The sequence below is a fragment of the Peromyscus eremicus genome, chromosome 6 (assembly GCF_949786415.1).
Source record: "Peromyscus eremicus chromosome 6, PerEre_H2_v1, whole genome shotgun sequence".
NCBI classification, from domain to species: Eukaryota; Metazoa; Chordata; class Mammalia; order Rodentia; family Cricetidae; genus Peromyscus; species Peromyscus eremicus.
The window spans coordinates 62839195-62861457 of record NC_081421.1 but is presented as its reverse complement, the minus strand read 5'-3'; the positions used below and the strand labels follow the sequence as shown (position 1 = coordinate 62861457).

The 22263-nt window shown below is 47.8% G+C and overlaps 1 protein-coding gene and 1 long non-coding RNA gene across 2 annotated transcripts in view; one reads left to right on the top strand and one right to left on the bottom strand.

Moving 5' to 3' along the window:
* Arhgef2 (Rho/Rac guanine nucleotide exchange factor 2) overlaps positions 1 to 7729 on the bottom strand; it is a 19801-nt gene extending 12072 nt beyond the window's left edge. The window contains 3 exon segments of the mRNA XM_059266533.1: positions 5646 to 5761; positions 5857 to 5987; positions 7436 to 7729. Coding sequence (XP_059122516.1) covers positions 5646 to 5761; positions 5857 to 5987; positions 7436 to 7689 — 501 coding nt within the window. The 5' untranslated portion in view covers positions 7690 to 7729.
* A 42-nt stretch (positions 7730 to 7771) lies between these two features.
* LOC131912504 (uncharacterized) lies at positions 7772 to 21316 on the top strand. Its single transcript, XR_009379647.1, has 3 exons — positions 7772 to 7839; positions 10756 to 10850; positions 21142 to 21316. It is a non-coding gene; the product is annotated as an uncharacterized LOC131912504 (long non-coding RNA).
* Positions 21317 to 22263: the final 947 nt, after the last annotated feature.

The following is a 22263-nucleotide window of genomic DNA, read 5'->3' as shown; positions in this document are numbered from 1 at the left end:
TCTGTAACTCCAATTACAGAGGATCTGGCATCCCCACACAGATACACATGCAGGCAAAACACCAATGCACATAAAATAAGAATAAATAAATAATAATGTTTAAAAAATGAGAAAGAAAAAGAAAACCAGTAAAGAGACTGGAGAGATGGCTCAGTGGCCAAGAGCACTGGCTGCACCAGATTAGGTTCCCAGCACCCACATGGTGACTCACAACTGTAATTCCAGTCCTAGGGGATCCAACACCCTCTTCTGGCTCTACAGGCACCAGGCACACATGTGGGTCGCATACATATCTGCAGGCAAAACACCCACACACATAAAAGAAAAAAAGTCTAAAACTATTTTTTAGAGAAAACAATTATACACCTAAGCAGTGTGTCAGTTGCTACTGAGAACTTTGGCTGGGCTGAGCTGGTTGACATGTGTAATTGTGCTGGTGGTTGTTCATCCAAGCAGACGCTCCACCAGTATATAGTCCAGGCTGTACAGACAATGTATTTAGATTATTGTCATTGCTCATGGACAGACTCAAAACATGTATGAGAGAGAAGGAGAAGGGAGGAGAAGAAAGAGAGAGAGAGCAGAGGTCAGAGCTGGAGAGAAGGCTGTTCGGTTATGAGTGATTACAGCTCGTGCAGAGGACTGGGGTTCTCTTTCCAGCACCCACATGGGCAGCCGCTCACAACCACCTGGAATTCCAGGTCCAGGGATCTGATGTCCTCTTCTGCCCTCCGCAAGCACGGTGCTCATTTGCACAGACTCACATACATGCATACACACATTAAAAAAAAAAGACACTTGGGGTGGCGCACGCCTTTAATCCCAGCACTCAGGAGGCAGAGGCAGGTGGATCTCTGTGAGTTCTAGGCCAGCCTGGGCTACAGAGCGAGTTCTAGGATAGCCAGGGCTGCACAGACAAACGCAGTCTCAAAAAACGATACAACAACAACAAAAGGCCAGATGTAGTGGCACATACTTTAATCCCAACCACTCCTAGAAGAAATTCTTTTATTTATAATTCATATGATTAAAATTGAGGTCAGCTGGATGTGGTGGTGCTCGCCATTAATCCCAGCACTCAGGAAGCAGAGGCAGGCATATTTCTCTGAGTTCTATGCCAGCCGGGTCTACAGAGTGTGTTCCAGGACAATCAGGGCTACACAGAGAAACCCTATCTCGGAAAAAAACCAAACAAACAAAAAACCAAAAAGAAACAAACAAAAACACAAACACAAACAAACAAACAAAAATGTGTTGTGTATGGTGGTGTATGCCTTTGATCCCAGCATTCAGGAGGCTGAGGCAGGCAGATCTCTGTGAATTTGACCCCAGCCTGGTCTCCATAGAAAGTTTCATGGCAGCAAGAGCTACATAGTAAGACCCTGTCTCAAACAAAATAAAATTGAGACCACAATAATTTTTTTTTCAAGACAGGGTTTCTCTGTGTAGCTTTGCTCCTTTCCTGGAACTCACTTGGTAGCCCAGGTGAGACCACAATAACTTTGTGTGTATGTTAGGGGTGGAAGCCTGGATCTCTCAGGTACTAGGTCTGCTCCGACCACTGTGCAACACTTCCTGCCCCATGGAGAGATTTATAGCTATGAGACTAGCAAAATTACGATGTTAAAGAATGCTGAGGAGATGGTGAGTAACGAATCTCATGGAAATGGAAGGGGAAGACACCATGCTCTTACAAAGGGACGTGTCGGAGTCTATGGCACAGCATTCTACCCAGGGCACACAGCCTGGGGGAGATCTGACAAATATTTGGCAAAAGGCCATTCACAAGGGCATTCTTCACCATAGTAAGGAGTGGAAACTAACCAAGTATCCAACAGAATTAAAAAGAAGTAATCTAAGGTCGTCGTGGTGGTACACAGCTTTAATCCCAGCACTCAGGAGGCAGAGGTAGTCAGATCTCTGAGTTCGAGGCCAGCCTGGTCTCCATTGTGAGATCCAAGACAGCTAGAAATACATAATAGAGAGACCCTGCCTCAAAAGGAAAAGAAGGAGAAGGAGGAGAAGGAGAAGAAGAAGAAAGAAGAAGGAAGAAGGAGAAGAAGAATTAAAATAGAAGAAATAATTTTAAAAACAAACAAGGCTGGTGAGAGGGATCAGCAAGTAAATGCTGTGTGAACATTGCACCTGAGTCTCATCCCTGGAACCTATGTGAGGTTGGAAGGAGAGAACTAATATCCCAAAGTTGTCCTCTGACCTCCACTTGTGAGACATGGCATGCTCCCCATAATGATAAACTTAGGGGGAAAAGTATAGGGCTAAGGATGTAGTTCAGCCAGTCGAGCGCTTGTTCAGCATAACCAAGTCTTGGCTCCTATCCCTAGTACCACAGACTGACATGGCAGTCCATGCCTATTATCCCAGAGCTTGGGAGATGGAGGCTGGAAAATCAGGAGTTCAGGGTCATCCTCCACTGCACAGAGACTTCCAAGCTAGCTTGGGCTACATAAGACCTTGTCTCAAAAGTGGAGTATACGGGCCTGGAGAGATTGCTCAGAGGTTAAGAGCACTGGCTGCTCTTCCAGAGATCCTGAGTTCAATTCCCAGCAACCACATGGTGGCTCATAAGCATCTGTAATGAGATCTGGTGCCCTCTTCTGGCCTGCAGGCAGACATGCAAACAGAACACTACATACATAATAAACCTTAAAAAAAAAGATGCAAAATGGAAGTATAAATAAAATACAATGAGTGACTGCAACACTTTGCAGCAACACAGATAAAAGGTAAATACCAGCATTGTTTGTAAGTTATGCTGGGGGGCATGAGGGTGCACCCCTGTGAACTTTGGTACACAGGAAGCTTAGGCAGGAATGTCACAGTCTGAAGCCAGTCAAGACTCTGTCTCAAACACAACACACAAGAAAAAGCAAGATCTAGCCGGGAGGTGGTGGCGCACGCCTTTAATCCCAGCATTCGGGAGGCAGAGCCAGGTGGATCTCTGTGAGTTCTAGGCCATCCTGGACTAATAAGTGAATTCCAGGAAAAGGCGCAAAGCTACACAGAGAAACCCTGTCTCGAAAAACCAAAAAAAAAAAAAAAAAAAAAAAGAAAAGAAAAAGCAAGATCTAGAGAATTTTATAAAACATGTCATCATTGCTTTTAAATTCATCAATAAAAACGTATTACACTATAGGTAACATATACATTTGTATTAAGACAATCTTTTTAAAAGGGAAATGATAAAATTCATCATGAAGTTACCTGTAGTGGGAAGGAAAGGGGGAAAAGGGAGGGCCTGGAAGAGGACTCAGTGGACAAAGGCTGCTAACCTAAGTGTGAGCCTCAAAGGCTTTGTAATGATGGAGAGAGCAAACACCCGAAAGCCGTCCTCTGACTTCCACACAGACATAGTGGCATGTGTGTGCATGTCCAGGCACATAAAATAAATAGATGTTAAAAAAAAGAAAAAAAGTTAGTCTAAGCTTGGTGACACACACACCCTTAATCCCGGCACTTGGGAGGCAGAGGTAGCCTGAGAGATCTGGAAGTCCTTTATAGACCAACCTGGTCTCAATAAATACATATTTTTTTTTTAAGAGGAAAAAGCCGGGCAGTGGTGGCACACACCTTCAATCCCAGCACTCGGGAGGCAGAAGCAGGTGGATCTCTGTGAGTTCAAAGCCAACCTGGTCTACAGAGTGAGACCCAGGACAGGCACCAAAGATACACAGAGAAACTCTGTCTTGAAAAACCAAATCTAACAAGAAGAAGAAGAAAAAGAAGGAGGAGAAGAAGAGAAAGGGAGAAAGAAAGAAAAGAAAGAAAGAAAGAAAGAAAGAAAGAAAGAAAGAAAGAACTGCTTGTCAGCACTCAGCAGGGCTGAAGTCTTGGGATGGGAAGTATTTTTGTTTTTGTTTTGGCTTTGGCACTTATAAATCTTGTAAATATTATATTTTTTAAACACAAAGCCAGAGTTGGGGGTAGTGGTTCATGCCTGTAATCCTTGCACTTAAGAGGAAAATCGTCACAAGTTGGAGGTGAGCCTGGTCTACATGCCAAGTTCCAGATCAGTTAAGGCTACATAGTCTCAAGACACAAAAACAAAACAGAAATGGCCGGGTGTGGTGTGTGCCTGCCATCCCAAAGCTAGGAAGGGCAGAGAGGCAAGAGGACTGAGGGGGCCAGCCTATCTATCTCAAATAAAATAAAGCAATGAGATAAAAGCAAGGGGCAAATACAAGAGCCTTAGTGGCTGTAGCCAGCCAGAGAGCAGAGGACAAGTTGCAGCTTAGAAGTTTGGGGCCACAGAGGTGGCTGTGTGGTCATGAAGTGGTTGCCTGACAAGTGAGAGGACCAGAGTTCAGATTCCAGCACCTCCACAAGCAGCCAAGCATTGCACGTACGCACGCACGCGCACATCCCTTGACAGTGTGAAAATATCAACTCTGGAGTGAGATTTTGCTTACAGATGTCTGTCTGCAGCCCCTATCCAGCCCCAGTGAATCAGGTTTTTGGTTTGCGGGCTTTGGAGGAATGCCACAAGAAAGAAAAACAAGAGCCCCAAACCCTGAGGCAAAGAGAGAATTAAGGGGAGGCCTTAAAGATTCGATGGGGAGTGGAGAGGAAAGGAACAGATGTGGGAGCGCCAGGGGAGAGCCGGAGAGGAGAAATCACAACACCAAGAAGGGACCGAGCAGGATAAGAAGAGAGCAAAGAGGGACCAAGCAAGAAAGGAAGAGAATCAAGAAGAGAAAACACATTCCCGGGACTCACGTCGTGTGCCAGCCTCTGGGTCGGGCAACCTAATGCCTTTCTTCTAATAACCGCAACTGTGTGGCAGTTTTAGTTCTGATTTGGGGGAAGATGAGATAAGTGCCTCCGCTGCTAAGGGGGAGAATCCAGGAGTGAGAACCTGTGCTTTACACTCTCTCACTTAAAAAGGGGGAGTCAGGGCAGGAAACTATCAGAGGTGCAGGTGGAGAAAAACAGGAGCTGGATAAGATGGGGTCCTGCCACTTGCCTGAAAGGCTGGACAGTCCCTTCCTCCCAGCCAGCCCTTTCTTTCCCACCTAAGACACTCTAACAGTGAGGGTCAGGTTGGAGCTCCTGGGCAACTGAGGAGTGAGCTCAGGAATCTTCAGCCACAAGGCTCGAGGCTCTCTCTGGAGTGCAGGACATGAACTTGTGGAGCCAGGGGTTCCTCTCAAGCCTGTGTATCCTCAGTGGTCCTTAGACCCTGGAACACCACTCATCAGTTGCACTCTGTCATCCAGAAAGCTGAGCAGCTGCTGTATCCTCTCTCTCTCCCTCTCCCCTCCTTCCTCTCTCCTTTTCCGCCCTTCCTCTATCGCTGGGGATTAAATCCAGGGACTCTCGGGATATACAGTGACCCCAGCATTCATCTACACTTGAGGCTCTGTATCCTTTCTCAACCTCTATTCCTATTAAGATCTTCTTCGAGAGTGGCTGTGTCTTTCAGGGTACCAGATGCTGAGTTTATTCCCACAAATAATAAGTTCAGTTCCAACTCTGGGAAATGTGGTGGCCACAGAAAGAAGTAGTTATAGCCACCAGAGGGACAGAGGTCTTCTAAGTAAGTAGGGGGACAGATACCCATATCAATACAGAGAGACAGCCACGGATATGAAGAAACAGTGTTACAGAAAGAGACAGAGGCAGGCTACCCAGCGTCGGGGACAGCGCGTCAGACTCAGGGAAGCAGACAGAGGGTCACAGAAGACAGATTCAGATGGGCCCAGATGGAGCCAGAGCCAGGCCCGGGCACAGAGAGACTCAGCAGCTGATGGAACAGAAGAAGCACAGAGTGGTTGCTGGCAGGGGAGAGTCAGGATGGGGAAGCCAGGCAACGGCCTGGCCGGGATCTATCTGTCATACCGAGTGGGGAGGGTTGGCCACCCTGCTGCTGATGCTGATGCTGTGCTCCCAGAAAGGTGTCCAGTTCCTCGTGGCTCTGCAGAAAGGGGTCTTCCTCGGAACTTGAGCATTCCGATGACTGCAGTCTCCTCCTGAAACACACATTGCCACCACTGCCCTTGTAGCCAGTAGTCAGTGATGGGCACCAGGAACGAACAGTTCCTCAGCCCAGCCCTGTTGTTTGGCCCCAGCCCAGCCCTTCCTGTTAGCATAGGCACAGCTCAAACCCAAACTAAGCTCGGTGCTGGCACAGTTGGCTTCAGACAAGAGCGGCCCCTGCTGGTGGAAAGGAGTACTGCCCTCCAGAAAGGAAGGGAAGGGCAAGCTGAATTCTAGTTTAGTTTCTGCTGCCAGCCTCTCCTCTTACTCAGTCAGAGCTCCTTCCCTCTGCACCTGAGTGCAGAACTGACACCTGTTCATGAAGGGTGGGTGACACTTTAGACATCCAGAGAAACTGTAGGCAGGCATCACAAAAAGCAGTCAAGACACTCGGCCGTCAGCCAGGCCTATGGGAAGGCATTGCTGTTCACACCAGTTTCCACAAAACCAGTGCTGGGACGGAGTCCCAGGGGGCATCTCCCTCACTCAGCAAAGCCCCCTGTGTCCAGGCGCAAGAGCTGAAGACGCTGAACCACTCACCAGAGCTAAGGGCTTGGCTAAAGAGACCATACCCAAGTCAAGACACTGTGCCTTGGTGGTAGCTGACCCCAGAGGTGGCCACTCACACTGGGCTCACGCGGATAACCACCCCTCCCCGACCTTCTCTTTTTTTACTTCCTCTATTTTGGGGAAGTGGTCAGGGATTTTCCAGGAGATAGGGAAGACAAGGGTCCCTCTCCCCAAGCCTGCTAAGCGTGTGCAGAGCTCTGAGCAAGGGCAGCTGTCCCCAGCCAGGCATGGTGGCCTATGCCTGTCATCTCAGCACTTGAGAGGGCGTTTGGAGGAGCAGGAATTTGAGGCCAGCCTGAGCTACCTGAAACCCAGTCTCAAAAATAAACAAAAACCAGCTGACAAACTAACAAATGTAAAACTCCAGCTGTTTCCGGCTCTAGCTCTGTCCAGGACATCGGTCTGCCTCTGCCTGAAACCAGCAGGATGGCTGAAGCCTGGGGAAACACCACCAACTCCCTTCAAGAAACCTCCTAAATTTCTCTGGACCTATTTCCTGTCTGTAAAGAAGTGGCTGGGTTATATGATCTCCAAGTTTTTTGACACTATGAAACTCAAAGGGGACCCACTCAGTATTCCCTCCCACTACCACCCACCTGCCTGTGTGATACGTGGGAAGGAGTGAGGACAGATGTGGAGCGCCCTGTTTTAGAAGGCAGGGTCTATCCTCCTCAGGGTTCATCACAGGCAGGGCCCTGATTCTCCAGGAGAGCTTTGAACTTGTCCTTCCTCAGAAATTCTTGTCTCTCCAGAGAGATCAGTGGTGGGGTGGGGGGATGGGGGGTGAAGACACCAGGATGTGGCTTTCTAAACACTTTCTCCACGGTTTAGCGATGGGGAAGGGCGGGTCAGGAGGTCCCCGGGCACTCACCAGCTCACTGGGTCCTGGAACTCCTTGCCAGGCCCCCAACTGTGTCTTTTGAAGGAATCATTGGTGTAGCTATGGGCACGGAAAGCCCCAGACCTTCTAAGGGGTGAGGCATGAAGGCCATCACAGTCTTCCCGGTCTTCCTTCTTCCTCTCCTCACCCTCCTCTTCCTCCACCTGCTCCCTGGATTCAACTGCAGAGAGACAGCGTTGAGTGTGGCGTTGGGGCGCTGGGTCCTCTGGGGCCGATCTGTTCATGGAAGGTACATGGAGACAGCTCTGAATCAAGAAGAAAGAGAAGGGTGAGCAGAATTCTAGAACCTTAGAACCTGACATGGTAACCGACCTTCAAGAGGCTGAGACAGGAGGATGGCCCTGAGTTGGCGTCAGGCTAAGCTGGGCTGCACGGTGAGTTTTGTGCTAGTTTGGGCTAAGAGTGGGGCCCTGTCTTTTTAAAAAAAGAAAGAAGCTGTGAGTGGGTGATGCATTCCTTTAATCCCAGCATTTGAAAAGCAGAGAGCCAGGGTGATCTTAACAAGTTTGAGGCTAGCTTGACCTGCGTGTAGCAAGTTCCAGGCCAGCCAGGACTGTGTAGTGAGAGCCTATCTTAAAAAAGAAAGAAGAGCCGGGCGGTGGTGGCGCACGCCTTTAATCCCAGCACTCGGGAGGCAGAGGCAGGTGGATCTCTGTGAGTTCGAGGCCAGCCTGGGCTACAGAGTGAGATCCAGGAAAAGGCGCAAAGCTACACAGAGAAACCCTGTCTCGAAAAACCAAAAAAAAAAAAAAAAAAAAAAAAAAAAGAAAGAAAGAAGAGACAGATGAAAGACAGAAAGGGAAGGCTGGTTGGAGAAGGTTCCACAGTTAGCCAGGCGGCTGAGCATCTCATGCCCCTCACTTAGCTGAGACAGAGTTGGAGGGTGCCTGGCTTAGCGGCATGAGCATGCATGCAGGGTTGAGTGTAGAACTTTCTGGCTGTTAGTCCATTGTTCTGTCCAGTGTAGAAAGCCTTTGCTCAGAGTGGTGCCTCATGCCTGTAATCTCAGTGCTCAGAAGGCAGAACAGGAAAATGGAGAGTTCAAGGCCACTGGGGCGGGGCGGGGGGGGGGGGGGGATGACACACACAAAAAAAACAAAAAAAAACAGTTGGAAGTCAGCCTAAACTACACGGGGAGACCTTGTTTCAAAATGAAAACTTTTTAAAAAAGTTCTTGTTTGTTCATTGTTACTCCATTCATGGAGCACCTCTGTGGTAGAAAACCGGGCGGCAGTGACGCACGCCTTTAATCCCAACACTTGGGAGGCAGAGGCAGGCGGATCTCCGTGAGTTTGAGGCCAACCTGGTCTACAGAGATCCAGGACAGGCACCAAAACTACACAGAGAAACCCTGTCTTGAAAAACTAAAAAAAAAAGAAAAAGAAAAAGAAAAAGAAAAAGCCATGCTAAGAAAAGCAGATAATGTTTCTGTCCTTAGGTGTTTATACTCACGTGTGTGTGTGTGTGCACACACACACACACACACAGACACACTAAAGCACAATTCAAAAATAGCTCCATAACTACCAAATGCTACAAGGGAAATTTCATAAAAGTCTTTGGCCAGGATGGGTGAAGTCCTACATACCTTTAAATCCAGCACTCAGGAGGCAGAGGTAGATCTCTGGAAATTTAAGACCAGCCTGGTCTGCATACAGTCGGGGCTACATACCTTGTCTCAAAAAATAAAATTAAAAAAAAGTCTTTTGTCTATCAGTGGAGTGAGCTGGGAGACTCCAGAAAGCCCAATAGGAGGAGCAGGTTAACTGGGTGCCATGCATGGCAGGCTGTGGGGGCAGGGCTGGGATCTGGCCAGGGGAAGGGAAAAGTTTCTAGGCTAATAAAGTAACAGGGAAAGGTGTGTATGAGAAGACTTAGTGTGTGCAAGCCTGTGAGCCTGAGGTCGATGTCTGGCTCCTACAGTGGAAGGAAGGGACAGATTTCCAAATGTCCTCTGACCTCCACACGTGTGCTGTGGTCAGTGTGAGTAAATAAGTGGGTTCGTTTATTTGTTTATGCATGTGTGACATGGTGTACATCCGAGGTCAGAGGACACCTTCCAGGAGTTGGCTCTCTTTTTGTTCTCTGGTTTTACTCCCAGCCCCCTCCCAACTTCCCCTGACCTCTTAGCCCAGGAAATGGCTCAAGAAACAAGGGAACAACGCAGGCTAGGTCTCTTGCACTGAGATCACATCCAGTCACGTCACTGCCTCTGGTGGCAGAAGATTCTGAAACTCCTTGAGACGGAGAGGGCAGGGCAGGGAAAAAAACAAAAAGCGGCCTTTTGGTTTATCCTCCTGTCTCCTACTGCGGAAGACTTCTCCGCCTCTCCTGTAGTGACCTAACTCTCATATTATGGGTACTAGGATAGTAACTTAAAGGAGTTACGTGCAGCAGGGGGTGCTCAAAGCCAAGCCCATGCGTTCTTCAGGTGGAATTGTGATTTGAAGTCCATTAGATTTGTAAGTACAGCCTTCCTTCCTCAGCCTCCTGATCTTCTTCTTCTTTTTCCTTTTTTTTTTTTAGTTTTTTTGAGACAGGGTTTCTCTGTGTAGCTTTGCTCCTTTCCTGGAACTCACTCTGTAGCCCAGGCTGAGCTCGAACTCACAGAGATCCACCTGTCTCTGCCTCCCGAGTGCTGGGATTAAAGGTGTGCACCACCACCGCCCAGATTTTTTCTTTTTTTTTTAAAGTCTCAGAAAACAGGAGAATGATGTTCTGAACTGGGTGGTGGTGGCACAGTTTTTAATCCCAGCACTCAGGAAGCAGATTTCTGGAGGTTCGAGGCCAGCCTGGTCTACAGAGTGAGTTCCAGGACAGTCAGAGCTGTTACACAGAGAAATGGCTCAGAGGTTAAGAGCACTGTCTGCTCTTTCAGAGGTCCTGAGTTCAATTCCCAGCAACCACATGGTGGCTCACAACCACCTGTAATGAGATCTGGTGCCCTCTTCTGGTGTGCAGGCAGAACATTGTATACATAATAAATAAATAAATCTTTAAAAAAAGAAAAAAAGAAAAAGAAGAGAGAGAGAGAGAGAGAGGGAGAATACGTTCCTTACCATGATGGTTTGAATGAGAATGGCCTCCATAGGCTCATGTATTTGAACAATTAGTATCCAGTTGGTGGAATTGTTTTGGGAAGGATTAGGAGGTGTGGCTTGTTGGAGGTGGTGAGTTGCGGGGTTGGGGGTGGGGTAGGGGTGCGGTAGGGGTGCTTTGAGGCTTCAAAAACAAACACCAAGTCCAAAGTCCCTCTCTCTGTTTCTCTCTTCCTCTGGCCTGTGGATCAGATGTAAGCCCTCAGCTGCTGCTCCAGCACCATGCCTGCCTGCCTGCTGCCATGCTCCCTGCCGTGATGGTCATGGACTCACCTCTGATAGTGCAAGTAAGACCCAATTAAAAGCTTTCTTTTATAAGTTACCACGGTTATGCCGTCTTCTCACAGCAATAGAACAGTAACCAAGACACCTACCTTGTAAGGATATTAAGGTATTTATGATAATCTGGGTGTAATGGTGCACAGCTTTTCCCAGCACTCCAGAAGCAGAGGCCAGCAGATCTCTGTGAGTTTGAGGACAGCCTGGTCTACATAGAAAGTTACAGGATAGCCAGAGCTGCATAGAGAGACCCTGTCTCAAAGAGAGAGAGAGAGAGAGAGAGAGAGAGAGAGAGAGAGAGAGAGAGAGAGAGAGAGCTTGATGATAATATACATCATGCAACTAACATAATTAACATGCTAGGAAAACATGCTATTTTGCTGCCGTTATTTTGGGCTTACCGGAATGAAGACCTGTAAGAGAACCTAAGACAGAAGCAGACATAGGCATCATGTGAAGGTGACCCTCTGTTTATCTCTAGACAAAAAGAGAGAAAACAAAAAGCCACAGTCTGATGCTACCACCACTGTGTTGCAAAGTTATCAAGAACAGCAAGGAACAGCCTGTCTGATGCTCAGAGCCCTTGAAAGGGAGAGGTAGCAGGAGGGGTCCTTTAGAACGGGCTATGGCAAACTGTTACATTTGCAGGGCCGGATGTCAAGCCCAGGGCCCACACAGCAAGAAGAACACTCTGTCACTCAGCTACATTCCTAGATCTTGTGTTTTGAGGCAGGATCTCACTGTGTAACCCAGGTATTTCGAAAATTCATGGAACTTCACCTGCCTCAGCCTCCAAAGTACTGCCATGACCACTACACACAGATGTCCTGTTTATCTATCTATCTATCTATCTATCTATCTATCTATCTATCTATCTATCTACCATTTATTTTTTCGATGATGGTTTTTACGGTGTAGTCTTGGCTGGCCTTGAACTCACGGAGATCCACCTGCCTCTGCTTCCAGAGCACTGGGATTAAAGGGCATCACCACCACACTCAGACATCATCATCATCACCATTTCAGCCTTGATTTTATATGTATGGGTATTCTGTCTGCATGCATGCTGTCCTCAGAAACCAGAAGAAGACCTCAGATCCCCTAAGTCTAGAGTTATAGATGGTTGTGAGCCACCATGTGGGTGGTGGGAGCCAAACCTGGGCCCCCTGGGAGCAGCCATTGTTCTCAAACACTGAACCATCTCTCCAGCCCCTTGTTGTTTGAGACAGGATCTCTCTATGTAGCCCAGGCTATGCTGAAATTTGCTATATAGACCAGGATGGCCTCAAACTCACAGAGATCCATCCGCATCTTCCTCCCAAGTGCTGAAATTAAAGGGGTACACCATCATGCCTGGCTTTTTTTTTTTCAAAGATTTATTTATTTATTATGTATATAGCATGTATGACTGCAGGCCAGAAGAAGGCACCAGATCTCATTACAGATGGTTGTGAGCCACCATGTGGGTGCTGGGAATTGAACTCAGGACCTCTGGAAGAGCAGTCAGTGCTCTTAACCTCTGAGCCATCTCTCCAGCCCTATGCCTGGCTTTTTAAAAAAATTTATTTATGTGTTATATGTAAATGGGCATTTTGTCTGCATGCATATTTGCATACCAGAAGACAGCATCAGATCATATGGGATGTAGGGATAGACAGTTGTGTGCTGCCATGTGGATGCTGGGAATTGAACTCAGGTCCTCTGAGGAACAACTATGCACCTAATCACTAAGCCACCCCTCCAGCCCCTCTTATTATTGTGTATAGGGGGGCATGGAGCCAGATAACCACATTGCTGAGGTATTTCCCTCCTGACCACCTTTCTGTGGGTTCTGGGGATGGAACCTGGGCATTTAGCTTTTCTTTTCCTTTTCTTCTTTCTTTCTTTCTTTCTTTCTTTCTTTCTTTCTTTCTTTCTTTCTTTCTCTCTTTCTTTCTTTTTCTTTCTTTCTCTCTCTCTCTCTTTCTCTCTTTCTTTCTTTCTTTCTTTCTTTCTTTCTTTCTTTCTTTCTCTCTCTCTCTCTCTTTCTTTCTTTCTTCCTTTATTACACATAGTGTTCTGTCTATATGCCAGAAGAGGGCATCAGATCTCTTTATAGATGGTTATGAGCCACCATATGGTGGCTGGGAACTGAACTCAGGACCTCTGGAAGAACAGCCAGTGCTCTTAACCTCTGAGCTACCTCTCCAGCCCCCTGCATTTAGCTTTTCGGTAAGTGGCATCACTCTTGTTATCTCAGTGGCCCTATTTTGTTTAGTTTGTGTGTATTTAGTTTAGTACGTGTGTGAGGGAAAGAGAGACCATAAAAGTGGGCACAAGTGTGACTGGCACAGAACACAAGTGGAGGTCAGAAGAAAAGTTCTGGGAACTGATTCTCTCCTTCCACCATACAGGTTCCAGAAATTGAACTCAGGTCATTAGGGTTGGTAGCAAAACGTGCTGCTTCTTATGTTTTGTTTATTTGTTTGTTTGTTTTTTGAAACAGGGTTTCTCTGTGTAGCTCTGGCTGTCCTGGAACTTACTCTGTAGACCAGGCTGGCCTCAAACTCTCAGAATTCAGCCTGCCTCTGCCTCCCAAGTGCTGGGATTAAAGGCGTGCGCCACCACTGCCCGGCGTTCCTTATCCTTTTGTTGTTGTTGTTATTTGTTTCTTCAAGACAAGGTTTCTCTGTGTAGCCCTGGCTGTCCTGAAACTTTCTCTGTAGACCAGGCCAGCCTCAAACTCACAGAGATCAGCCTGGCTTTTTTTTTTTTCCTAAAGAATTTTGTAAACTGTATGGTGATGGCACAGGCCTTTAATTCCAGCACTCAGAAGGCAGCAGCAGCCAGGACTACACAGTGAAACCTTGTCTCAAAAAAAGGGAAAAAATAGGAAAAAAGAATTCTTTTTATTTTATGCATATGAATGTTTCCCCTGCATAGATGGATATGCACGTGTGTGTGTGTGTGTGTGTGTGTGTGTGTGTGTGTGTGTGTGTGGTGGCTATGGTGCCCTAGCCATCATGTGAGTCCTGGATGTGCTTACAGGGTCCTCTGCAAGATCAGCAAGTGCTCTAACAGCTGACCCACCTCTCCAGCTACCCTTATCCTGCCCCGTCTTCTTTAAATTGTTGTTGAAAAAAATTAAAAAGAAGACATTGAAGTTGTTACAAGCGCATGCTTGTAACCCAAGTACTTGACAATCTAAGAGGGCTGCCACTAGTTCCAGAGCGGCCTGGGCTACACAGTGATGAGACCCTGTCTCAGAAAGACAAACAGAGGAGCTGGAGAGGTAACTCAGTGGTTAAGAAAATGTGCTCCGTTCCAAACCGAAAATGAGTTTAGTTCCTAGTTCACAACTGTCTGTAACTCTAGTTCCAGGAGATCTGATGCCCTCTGCAGGCACCAGGCATGCACATGGCGCACTGACGTATTTGCAGGAAAAACACTCATACCCACAAAGTAAAAATAAATAATATCTCAAAAAAAAAATTAAAAACCAACAAGCAACAAAAATAAAAGGTGTACAGATCCTTAGGAATGACATTGAAGTGGACCTCTGGCCTCCATACACAAAGACATAGACATACAGGGACACACAGACATACAAAAGTTCAGGGTCATCATCAGCTACACCTTGAGTTTGAGACAAATGTGGGATACATCAGACCATGTCTCAAAAAGAAAATATATACATATTATATATATATAATTTTTCATGAAATTCAAATTTCGATACTCAGTTTTTTTTTAACATGTCCACCCATTTGCATATTGTCAGCAAAGTTGATCCTTATGACAGAGACCATATGGCTCAGAAGCCTAAAATTTTTTTCTGGGTCTTTATAAAAAAAGCTTAAAGATCTGCTGTATAGCCAGCACTCGGGAGGCAGAGTGCTGCCTTTAATCCCAGCACTCGGGAGGCAGAACCAGGTGGATCTCTGTGAGTTCGAGGCCAACCTGGGCTACAGAGTGAGTTCCAGGAAAGGCGCAAAGCTGCCCAGAGAAACCCTTTCTTGAAAGCCTGGGGTGGGGGATGTGCTGTATACCAATCATCGATGGTTTCAGGGAGGAGACTGAGGACCCCAACATATCCATTTCCTAAATATCACTGGAGCCCACAGAGGAGGTGGAATTTTGAGCATCCCCATGAGCTGTGCAGCAACCAGACATTTTTCTCTCTATTTGGCCCCTGAGGGGTTGTCCGCACAGAACTTCAGTAGCTTGCTCAAAGCCACACGCGCAGTTGACTGGAGCTGATGAGATTCAGAGCTGACCCATCACACTGCTATGTTATCTGAACCCAGAACACGAGCTCCTGGAGAGCAAGTGAGCGGTCCGTCACCTCTTACCCTACTTCTAAACCAATCAATCAAGGCCAGTGAGGCAGGCTCAGTGGGGAGCACGAGCTGCCCAGCTGGACGACCCATCCCTGGGACCCAACTCCGGAAAGTCATCCTCTGACCTCCACATGCACTTTAGCATGTGTGCCCCCCCCCCCATAAATAAATAAGCACAAATTTAAAATTAAAACAGTAACAGCCAGGCCTTTAATCCCAAAAGCCAATTTTTTTTTTTTGTTTTTTTTTGTTTTTTGTTTTTTGTTTTTCGAGACAGGGTTTCTCTGTGTAGCTTTGCGCCTTTCCTGGAACTCACTCTGTAGCCCAGGCTGGCCTCGAACTCACAGAGATCCACCTGGCTCTGCCTCCCGAGTGCTGGGATTAAAGGCGTGCGCCACCACCGCCCGGCCCAAAAGCCAAATTTTAATCCCTTTAAAGCCAAAAACAAAAACATAAATAAAACAGTAACAATAGCTGGTGAGCTCGCTCAGTGACTAAAGATGCCTGTCACCAAGACTATTGACTTAAATTCAAGGACACATACATACAAATACGTCATAACATATTTTAAAGACCTGAAGAGGGCCTGAAGTAGTTAAGAGCACAGCTGCTCTTGCAGAGGACCCACAGGGAGGCTCACAGTCATCTACAATTCCAATTCCAGGAGATCTGACACTCTCTTCTGAACTCCTTGGGCACAAGGTATGCAAGTGGTTCACATACCTCTATACAGGCAAAATGTTTATATATACACCACACACACACACACACAAAAAAAATAAATTTTGGGCAGGTCTGGTGGCGCACGCCTTTAATCCCAGCACTCGGGAGGCAGAGGCAGGTGGATCTCTATGAGTTTGAGGCCAGCCTGGTCTACAGAGTAAGATCCAGGACAGTTAGAGTTGTTACACAGAGAAACCCTGTCTGGAAAAACCACAAAAAGGAAAAAGGTAAACCACTGGGCTGGCGAGTCTTTGTGTTGTCAATTTGACCCAAGCCACCAGGTCATCCAAGAAGGAATCTCGGCTCAGAAAATGTCTCCACAAGATTGATTGGCCTGTGTGGCATTTACTTCATTAATGGTTAATGTGAGCGAGTCCAGCCCACTATGGGGGTACCGCCCCCGAGACATGGGGGACAAGCAGTGTTCTTTCATGGCCTCTGCACACTCGTTCCTGCATCTAAGTTCCTGCCCTGACTTCTCTACATGGTGCACTGTAAGCTGTAAGATGAAATGAACCCTTTCTCTGCCGGGTTGCTTACAGTCATGTTGTTTACCACAGCAACAGAGCCCTAAGACAGCCGTTAAGTCCAACAGAGGAGCAGGGCTAGAGTAGTGCTTCTGTTAGCATCAGGAAGTACTGCGCTTCCCTTTCTGACCCTGTATACCGGGCAGCTCATCCATGGCAGGAATGTTCTGTGTCTTCGCCATCAGCCTGCCTTGGCTGAGTGCTGGCGTTCTGGAGCCTTCCCTTTCTCTGACTTTCCTGTCAATGCCAGAGAACGGTACAGTCCCCAAAATGGTGGTGGTGGTGGAGGTTTGAGGGTAGAGGAGATCCATTCATCCAGCAACCAGCACTGTAGACTAACACAACTAAGCGTGGTTACATACACGGCACAGAGAAAAGGACCCAGAAGGACCAGTAGCATATCCATGCAAAGGCGGGCAGAAGCTGTGTGGCTAAAATCCATCCACTTAGACAAGCTTCCGGGGTGACGACCAACAGGCACCCACCCGAAGCCAGGGCCCACAGTGCAGGGTTATTGACTTTACTGTTAGTAAATTCCAGAAGTTCCAAGCTGGGAAGGTAGTCAAGCATCCCCAGACCTAATCTAACCACACACGTCCTCTAAGTCACCGAGCAGACATCTCAAACACCACCCCACCCTCTGCTCTGTGATACTCAGCGCTCAGGCATCAGTCCGGAATGTGTTGCTGTTTCTGAAGGTGATCGTCAGCTTTGTTTTGTTGGCAAGCTGAATTTAGGGATCCTGTCTTCCTCTCCACTCCACCCCACTCCTGGGCTTGTAACTGTCTGCTTCTCTACAGGAGCCCCAGGTCCCAGTCCAGTCAGCAAGGTACAGGAGAAGGGAGCAAAGACCTACACGGTCCGGCAGGCACTATGGCATCTGTGCCAGAAGGGTGGGGCAAGAAGTCTGAGCTTCAGGGAGACATTTGAAAAGACTTGGGCCACAGTGGCCCAGGGAATTAACCCGGAAGATCCCAGGAAACGCTAAAAGTAGTTGGCAGAGCCGGTAATTCCTAAAAGGACAATAGGAAAGGCTATGCAGTGGTTCTCAACCCGTGTGGGTTGCGACCCCTAGGGTGACATGTCCTGTATATCAGGTATTTACATTATGATTCATAACAGTAGCAAAATTACAGTTAAGAAGTAGCAATGAAATAATTTTATGGTTGGGGGTCACCCCAACCTGAAGGGGCGCAGCATTAGGAAGGTTGAGAACCACTGCTCTGCTCCGGAAGAGCCTGGCTTCAGGAAGGAGTGAGTGGTCCTGTGTTTGTTTTGTGGCCCCTGGGCTCACGCATAGGGCCTTATTCATGCTGTGCAGGACCTTTACCACAAAGCTACATCCCTGGCTGGGGGTTCTCCACCTTTTATTCCCTGTCAACTGACTTTATTGAATCATAAAGGTGCAACAGCTTCTTAACTCTACACATTCATTTAAATTCACAATCTTTATCATCTTACAGGGAATTAGATTGGATTATGGTATTTTTTCAAACAAGATGTGTGTTGGTTGCCCCTCTTACCCCTTAAAAATTAAGGAGAAATGGCGTGTCTTATTACACCATAATCTTTTAAAGGTTTTGGGTGACATGGGACATCTCATACTAACTCTCCATGGGATTAAAAAAAAAATACTTCTAGACACAAGAGGTGCTGGTTTGAGCCTCCAGGTTCCCAGATCCTGCGGCCATCCTTGGTGTCCACGTTGCTAGAAACACAGTGGAGGCTTGGTATGGTGGTGTACACCTTTAATGCCAGCACTCCAGAGGAAGAGGCAAATGAATCTCTGTGAGTTTGAGGTCAGCCAGATCTACATAGTGAGTTTTAGGACAGCTAGAGCTACATAGTGAGATCCTGTCTCAAAAAAAAAAAAACAAACGAAAATAGAAAGGAAAGAAAAGAGAAAAGTAGACGTAACATAGTCCCCAGGTGAGCTGTAGCTCAGTGGTGGGGCCCTCACCCAGCTTGCAGAGGGGCTGGGTTCCAGTCACCCAGCTTGCAGAGGGGCTGGGTTCCAGTCCCGGCACCATAAAGATAAAAATGATAGTGGGATTTTGTTTTGGTTTTTCTCTTGATGATAACACAGTGAAGTTGGATGTCAAATAAACTTGAATTTGAAACCTAGTCCTACAACTTACATCTTAATTGACATAGATTAGTTATTTAAATCCTTTAAACCTTGTATTTAATAGAGGAATTGAGTAGGTTAGCCCTACAAGATTCTAATGATTAAAAAAGAAAGCATAGAAAGAATTTAGAAACATTTCCTACACAAGTTGTGTTAATTAGCCATTGACCATTATTGTGATTCCCTATCTTCCCATTTGCATACTTGCAAATATATCCATGCATGCATGCACACACACACACACACACACACACACACACACACACACACACACACTCACGCACACTGCCCCCAATCACAAATGGGAAGGGAATGTGAGATGTTGGTGAGAGAACTGTAAGTTCTTTTACCACTTCCGGGTTGCTGAGGAGTTCCCGCACATCTCTGCTTCCTGAGGAATGTACATTTCTCTAGTAAGGACCCAGGAAAGGGAGGAAGAGACTCACCAGAGCTGGGAGAGGTCCCGAAGATGGGAAACCTGTTCTGGCCCTCAGCTGGTGACTTCAGTATGGGCGCAAGTCCTGCTCCAGGCAGCCCCTCTAAGGGTCTATCCCAGCACCTCAGTAGGTACGCCTCTCCCGTGTCCCCTCTCCAGGAACTGTTCATGGGCCAGAAGTTTGCATGGGGCCAGGGGGCACTCACTGCCCTCCTGACCAGCTGCCTCTCCACTCCTCAAGCCCTTCCCTCCCTTCCCCACCCTACTTCAAACACCTAGACAGTTCTGTGGCCAGGCCTTTAACCCTTTTGGTGCTAGTGCCCTGCCCTCAGCATTCCCTGAACAAAGGGTAGCCACAGCCCTCAGGCTCCTGTGGAAACAGGTGAGGGAACCCAGGCTGGGGTCACCCAGAGGGGGTGCGGATGTGGGACCCGGATAACTAGGGAACTTTTCTCTTCCCTCTAGCAGGGGCCAGGGAGAAGCTGAGGAGGGAAAAGGGAACATCACCCCAGGGCAAGAGTCACAGCTACTTAACAGCAAAGTCTTCCCTGAGGTCAGCAGGGTTCTCTGGGCTCTCTCAGAGTAGGCTTAAAAACTGTTCTTTGGTCCCTTTAAGAGGCTGGTTAGAGTAGCGGAGGGAGGAGGGAGGACTGTATTTATATGTGATAAGAGTACAGGGTGGAGAGATCACAGGTGAGGAGGGCCCTCGCTCTGACAGGAACAGGGTGACCAGCCACTCAGCACACACACACATGGCATGGCTTGTTTTGGATACCAGGCGGCAGGATATTTGACTAACTCCTCCACCCTTTCCTTGGTAACTGAGGGCGTGTGGTGGACTCACCCTCACTTTCCCTCCAGGGCAGAGCTGGGCAGCTCAGCACACATTGGACTTCGGAGGTAACTGGGAGCATGCTTCTCTAAGGGTCCTGTGGCTACTGGAGAGGGTTTGTTGGAAGATTTGCTGCCTCTGACAACTCGTTATTTACAGGACCTTGGACAAATTACGTATTAAATGCTTTATCCCTCCTTTGTAAAGCAGGGCAGTAAATGGGAAACGTGGATTGGTAGTAGTCACTCAGTAAACATGCTGTCGGCCAGTGTGATGGCGCACAGCACCCTGGGGGCAACCTGGGCTATGTAGTGAGTTCAGGCTAGTCACATCTATACAGAGACAAGTTTGGAAACTGTGTCTCAAAAACAAGTAAAAATAAACATGCTAACTGCCATCTGCTGGTGATCTTTGGGTAAGTTCATTCACTTTGTTCTTTGTGACCGAGCGAATAAAATAATTGTATTAGCTGTCTTATGGTTGTTAGGCTTTAAGCCTGGGACAAACGGCTGAGATGCCTATTTGACATATCAAAGTGGACCTGGCTGCCAGGTTCTCCCTGCATCCCTCAGCCCTCACGTGGTACAGGGGCCTCCTGGTTAGCATACCCCATCCCCTACCCTAAAGGCTCTAGCTCAGGGGTTTGGGCAGCTCTTCTCTATATAATCCAACCATTTTGGTTTCCTGCTCTCTGTACTTTGGATCTCCTGGATGCTGCACCTGGTTCCCATCTCTCCCCTCTCCCTTTCTCTCCTCCCTCTCCCCACATGGCCCAGCTCAGTCTGGACATGTCTGCTCTTGACTCTCCCAGAGGTCCCTGCCTCTGGCTATGCTCTCCCACATAACTGTAATAAACTTTCTCCTCCACCATACCCGGGAGCAGGAGAACCAGTCATCCTTTTTATTTCTTTTTCTTTTCTTTTTTTTTTTGTTGTTGTTTGTTTTTTTCATTCAATGGTCAGTCATCCTTTGCTCTGAAGTCCGTGCTGTGGGTAAGAGGAAAGACAGCTGCTGTCAGAAGGAACTATGGACCCTTTCCTACATGCCCCAGCCAAATATGAGAAGGGGATGGTGGGTGACTGCTTCTTCATGAAAACACAGGACAAATGTCTGTGCCATCTTGGTGGGGAGGATTCCACAGAAATCCGTATTAAATCATCTGTGATGGTCCAGAGGCGGGCTCCAAGATGGGGATTACTGAGGTCAACACTGGTGGCCATCTGGGCACCCAGTTGTCCTGACTGTGTGGTCAGCGCTGCTCCCCAAGCTCCAGCTGTGAGTTCAAGGAAGACAACTTCCTGTGCCCCGACTAAATGGCCCTGTTCTCTCTGCAGGGGAGACTCTCCTTTCTCCGGATCTGAAGGCCAAGATGTGAAGGGAGCGGAAATGGAGGCAACTGACAGCCTCTGGTACGGAGCTGAGTGAGGCTGAGGAGCTGCCTGGGTGCCACGGGAGGGCTAGATGGCGGCTCTGCACAAGGTAGAGGGGACCTGGCACCTTCAGGATGACCATCCACCCTTTTAGGATGGAGCCTCAGTTTGGGCATTCAGTCTTCAGGGTGATGAGGTGCTCAGGTGCTCGCTTATCTCCCCTCTCCTCCCACAGATCTGCCTACAACCTGAGTTCAGGGCTCACACCCTTGAGGGGTTTGTTTTGTTTTGTTTTGTATCAGGGAATGCTGCTGGCACTCATCCTCCTAACAGATTGCCTGAGGCTGACAAGGGCAGTCCGGAAGCCGACTGTGCACCTAGTCTGTCTACAAACTCCAGGAGTCCGTATACTCTCCACAGCCTCTACTCCAGGGAGGTTCAAATTCCACCCTGACTCCAGGGGGACAGCTGATCTCTTGAGGGATGAAGTATCCAGTTTGGCCTCTTTTCAAAGTACCCATGCTTGTCATCTGTGAGCTCCTGGGTTCCCGTTTCATCTCCTTCCCCACCAGTTCACATAGTGCCGCCGAGCTGTGCAAGGAAAAGGAGAGAGCTCCCTAGCTTTCCAGAAGAGACCACAAGAGTGAACGCCAAGAAAAAAAAACAAAAACAAAAACACAGCTTTATGTCACCTGCCCATCTTGTTGTGGGCAGGAGAGCCCTCCTCCTGCGGCTTAACTCTGTATCTCCAGCAGAAAACACACATGGGAAAACAGTGCTCCCCTCTCGGAAATAGATCAGTACTAGACAGCAAGAGCCTCTCTACCCAATGGGCTCCCCCTACACCTGTTCACCCTGCCCCAATCTGGGCACTCCCAGGTTCCCACCGGAACATGATGAACTAGAACAATCTTGTTCTCTGACCTGGCTGGTGCTGGGATGTCCAAGCTGCAGGGCCTGAAAGAAGGATGTGAGCTGGCTGAGGACCACCCCATTTGGAGCTTCTCGTTGTCTCCATGTCCTTTTCATCTTCCAGGGACCCAGAGGCTCCCACAGCTGGGTAAAGGAAAGGTTAAGCCGGTTGGG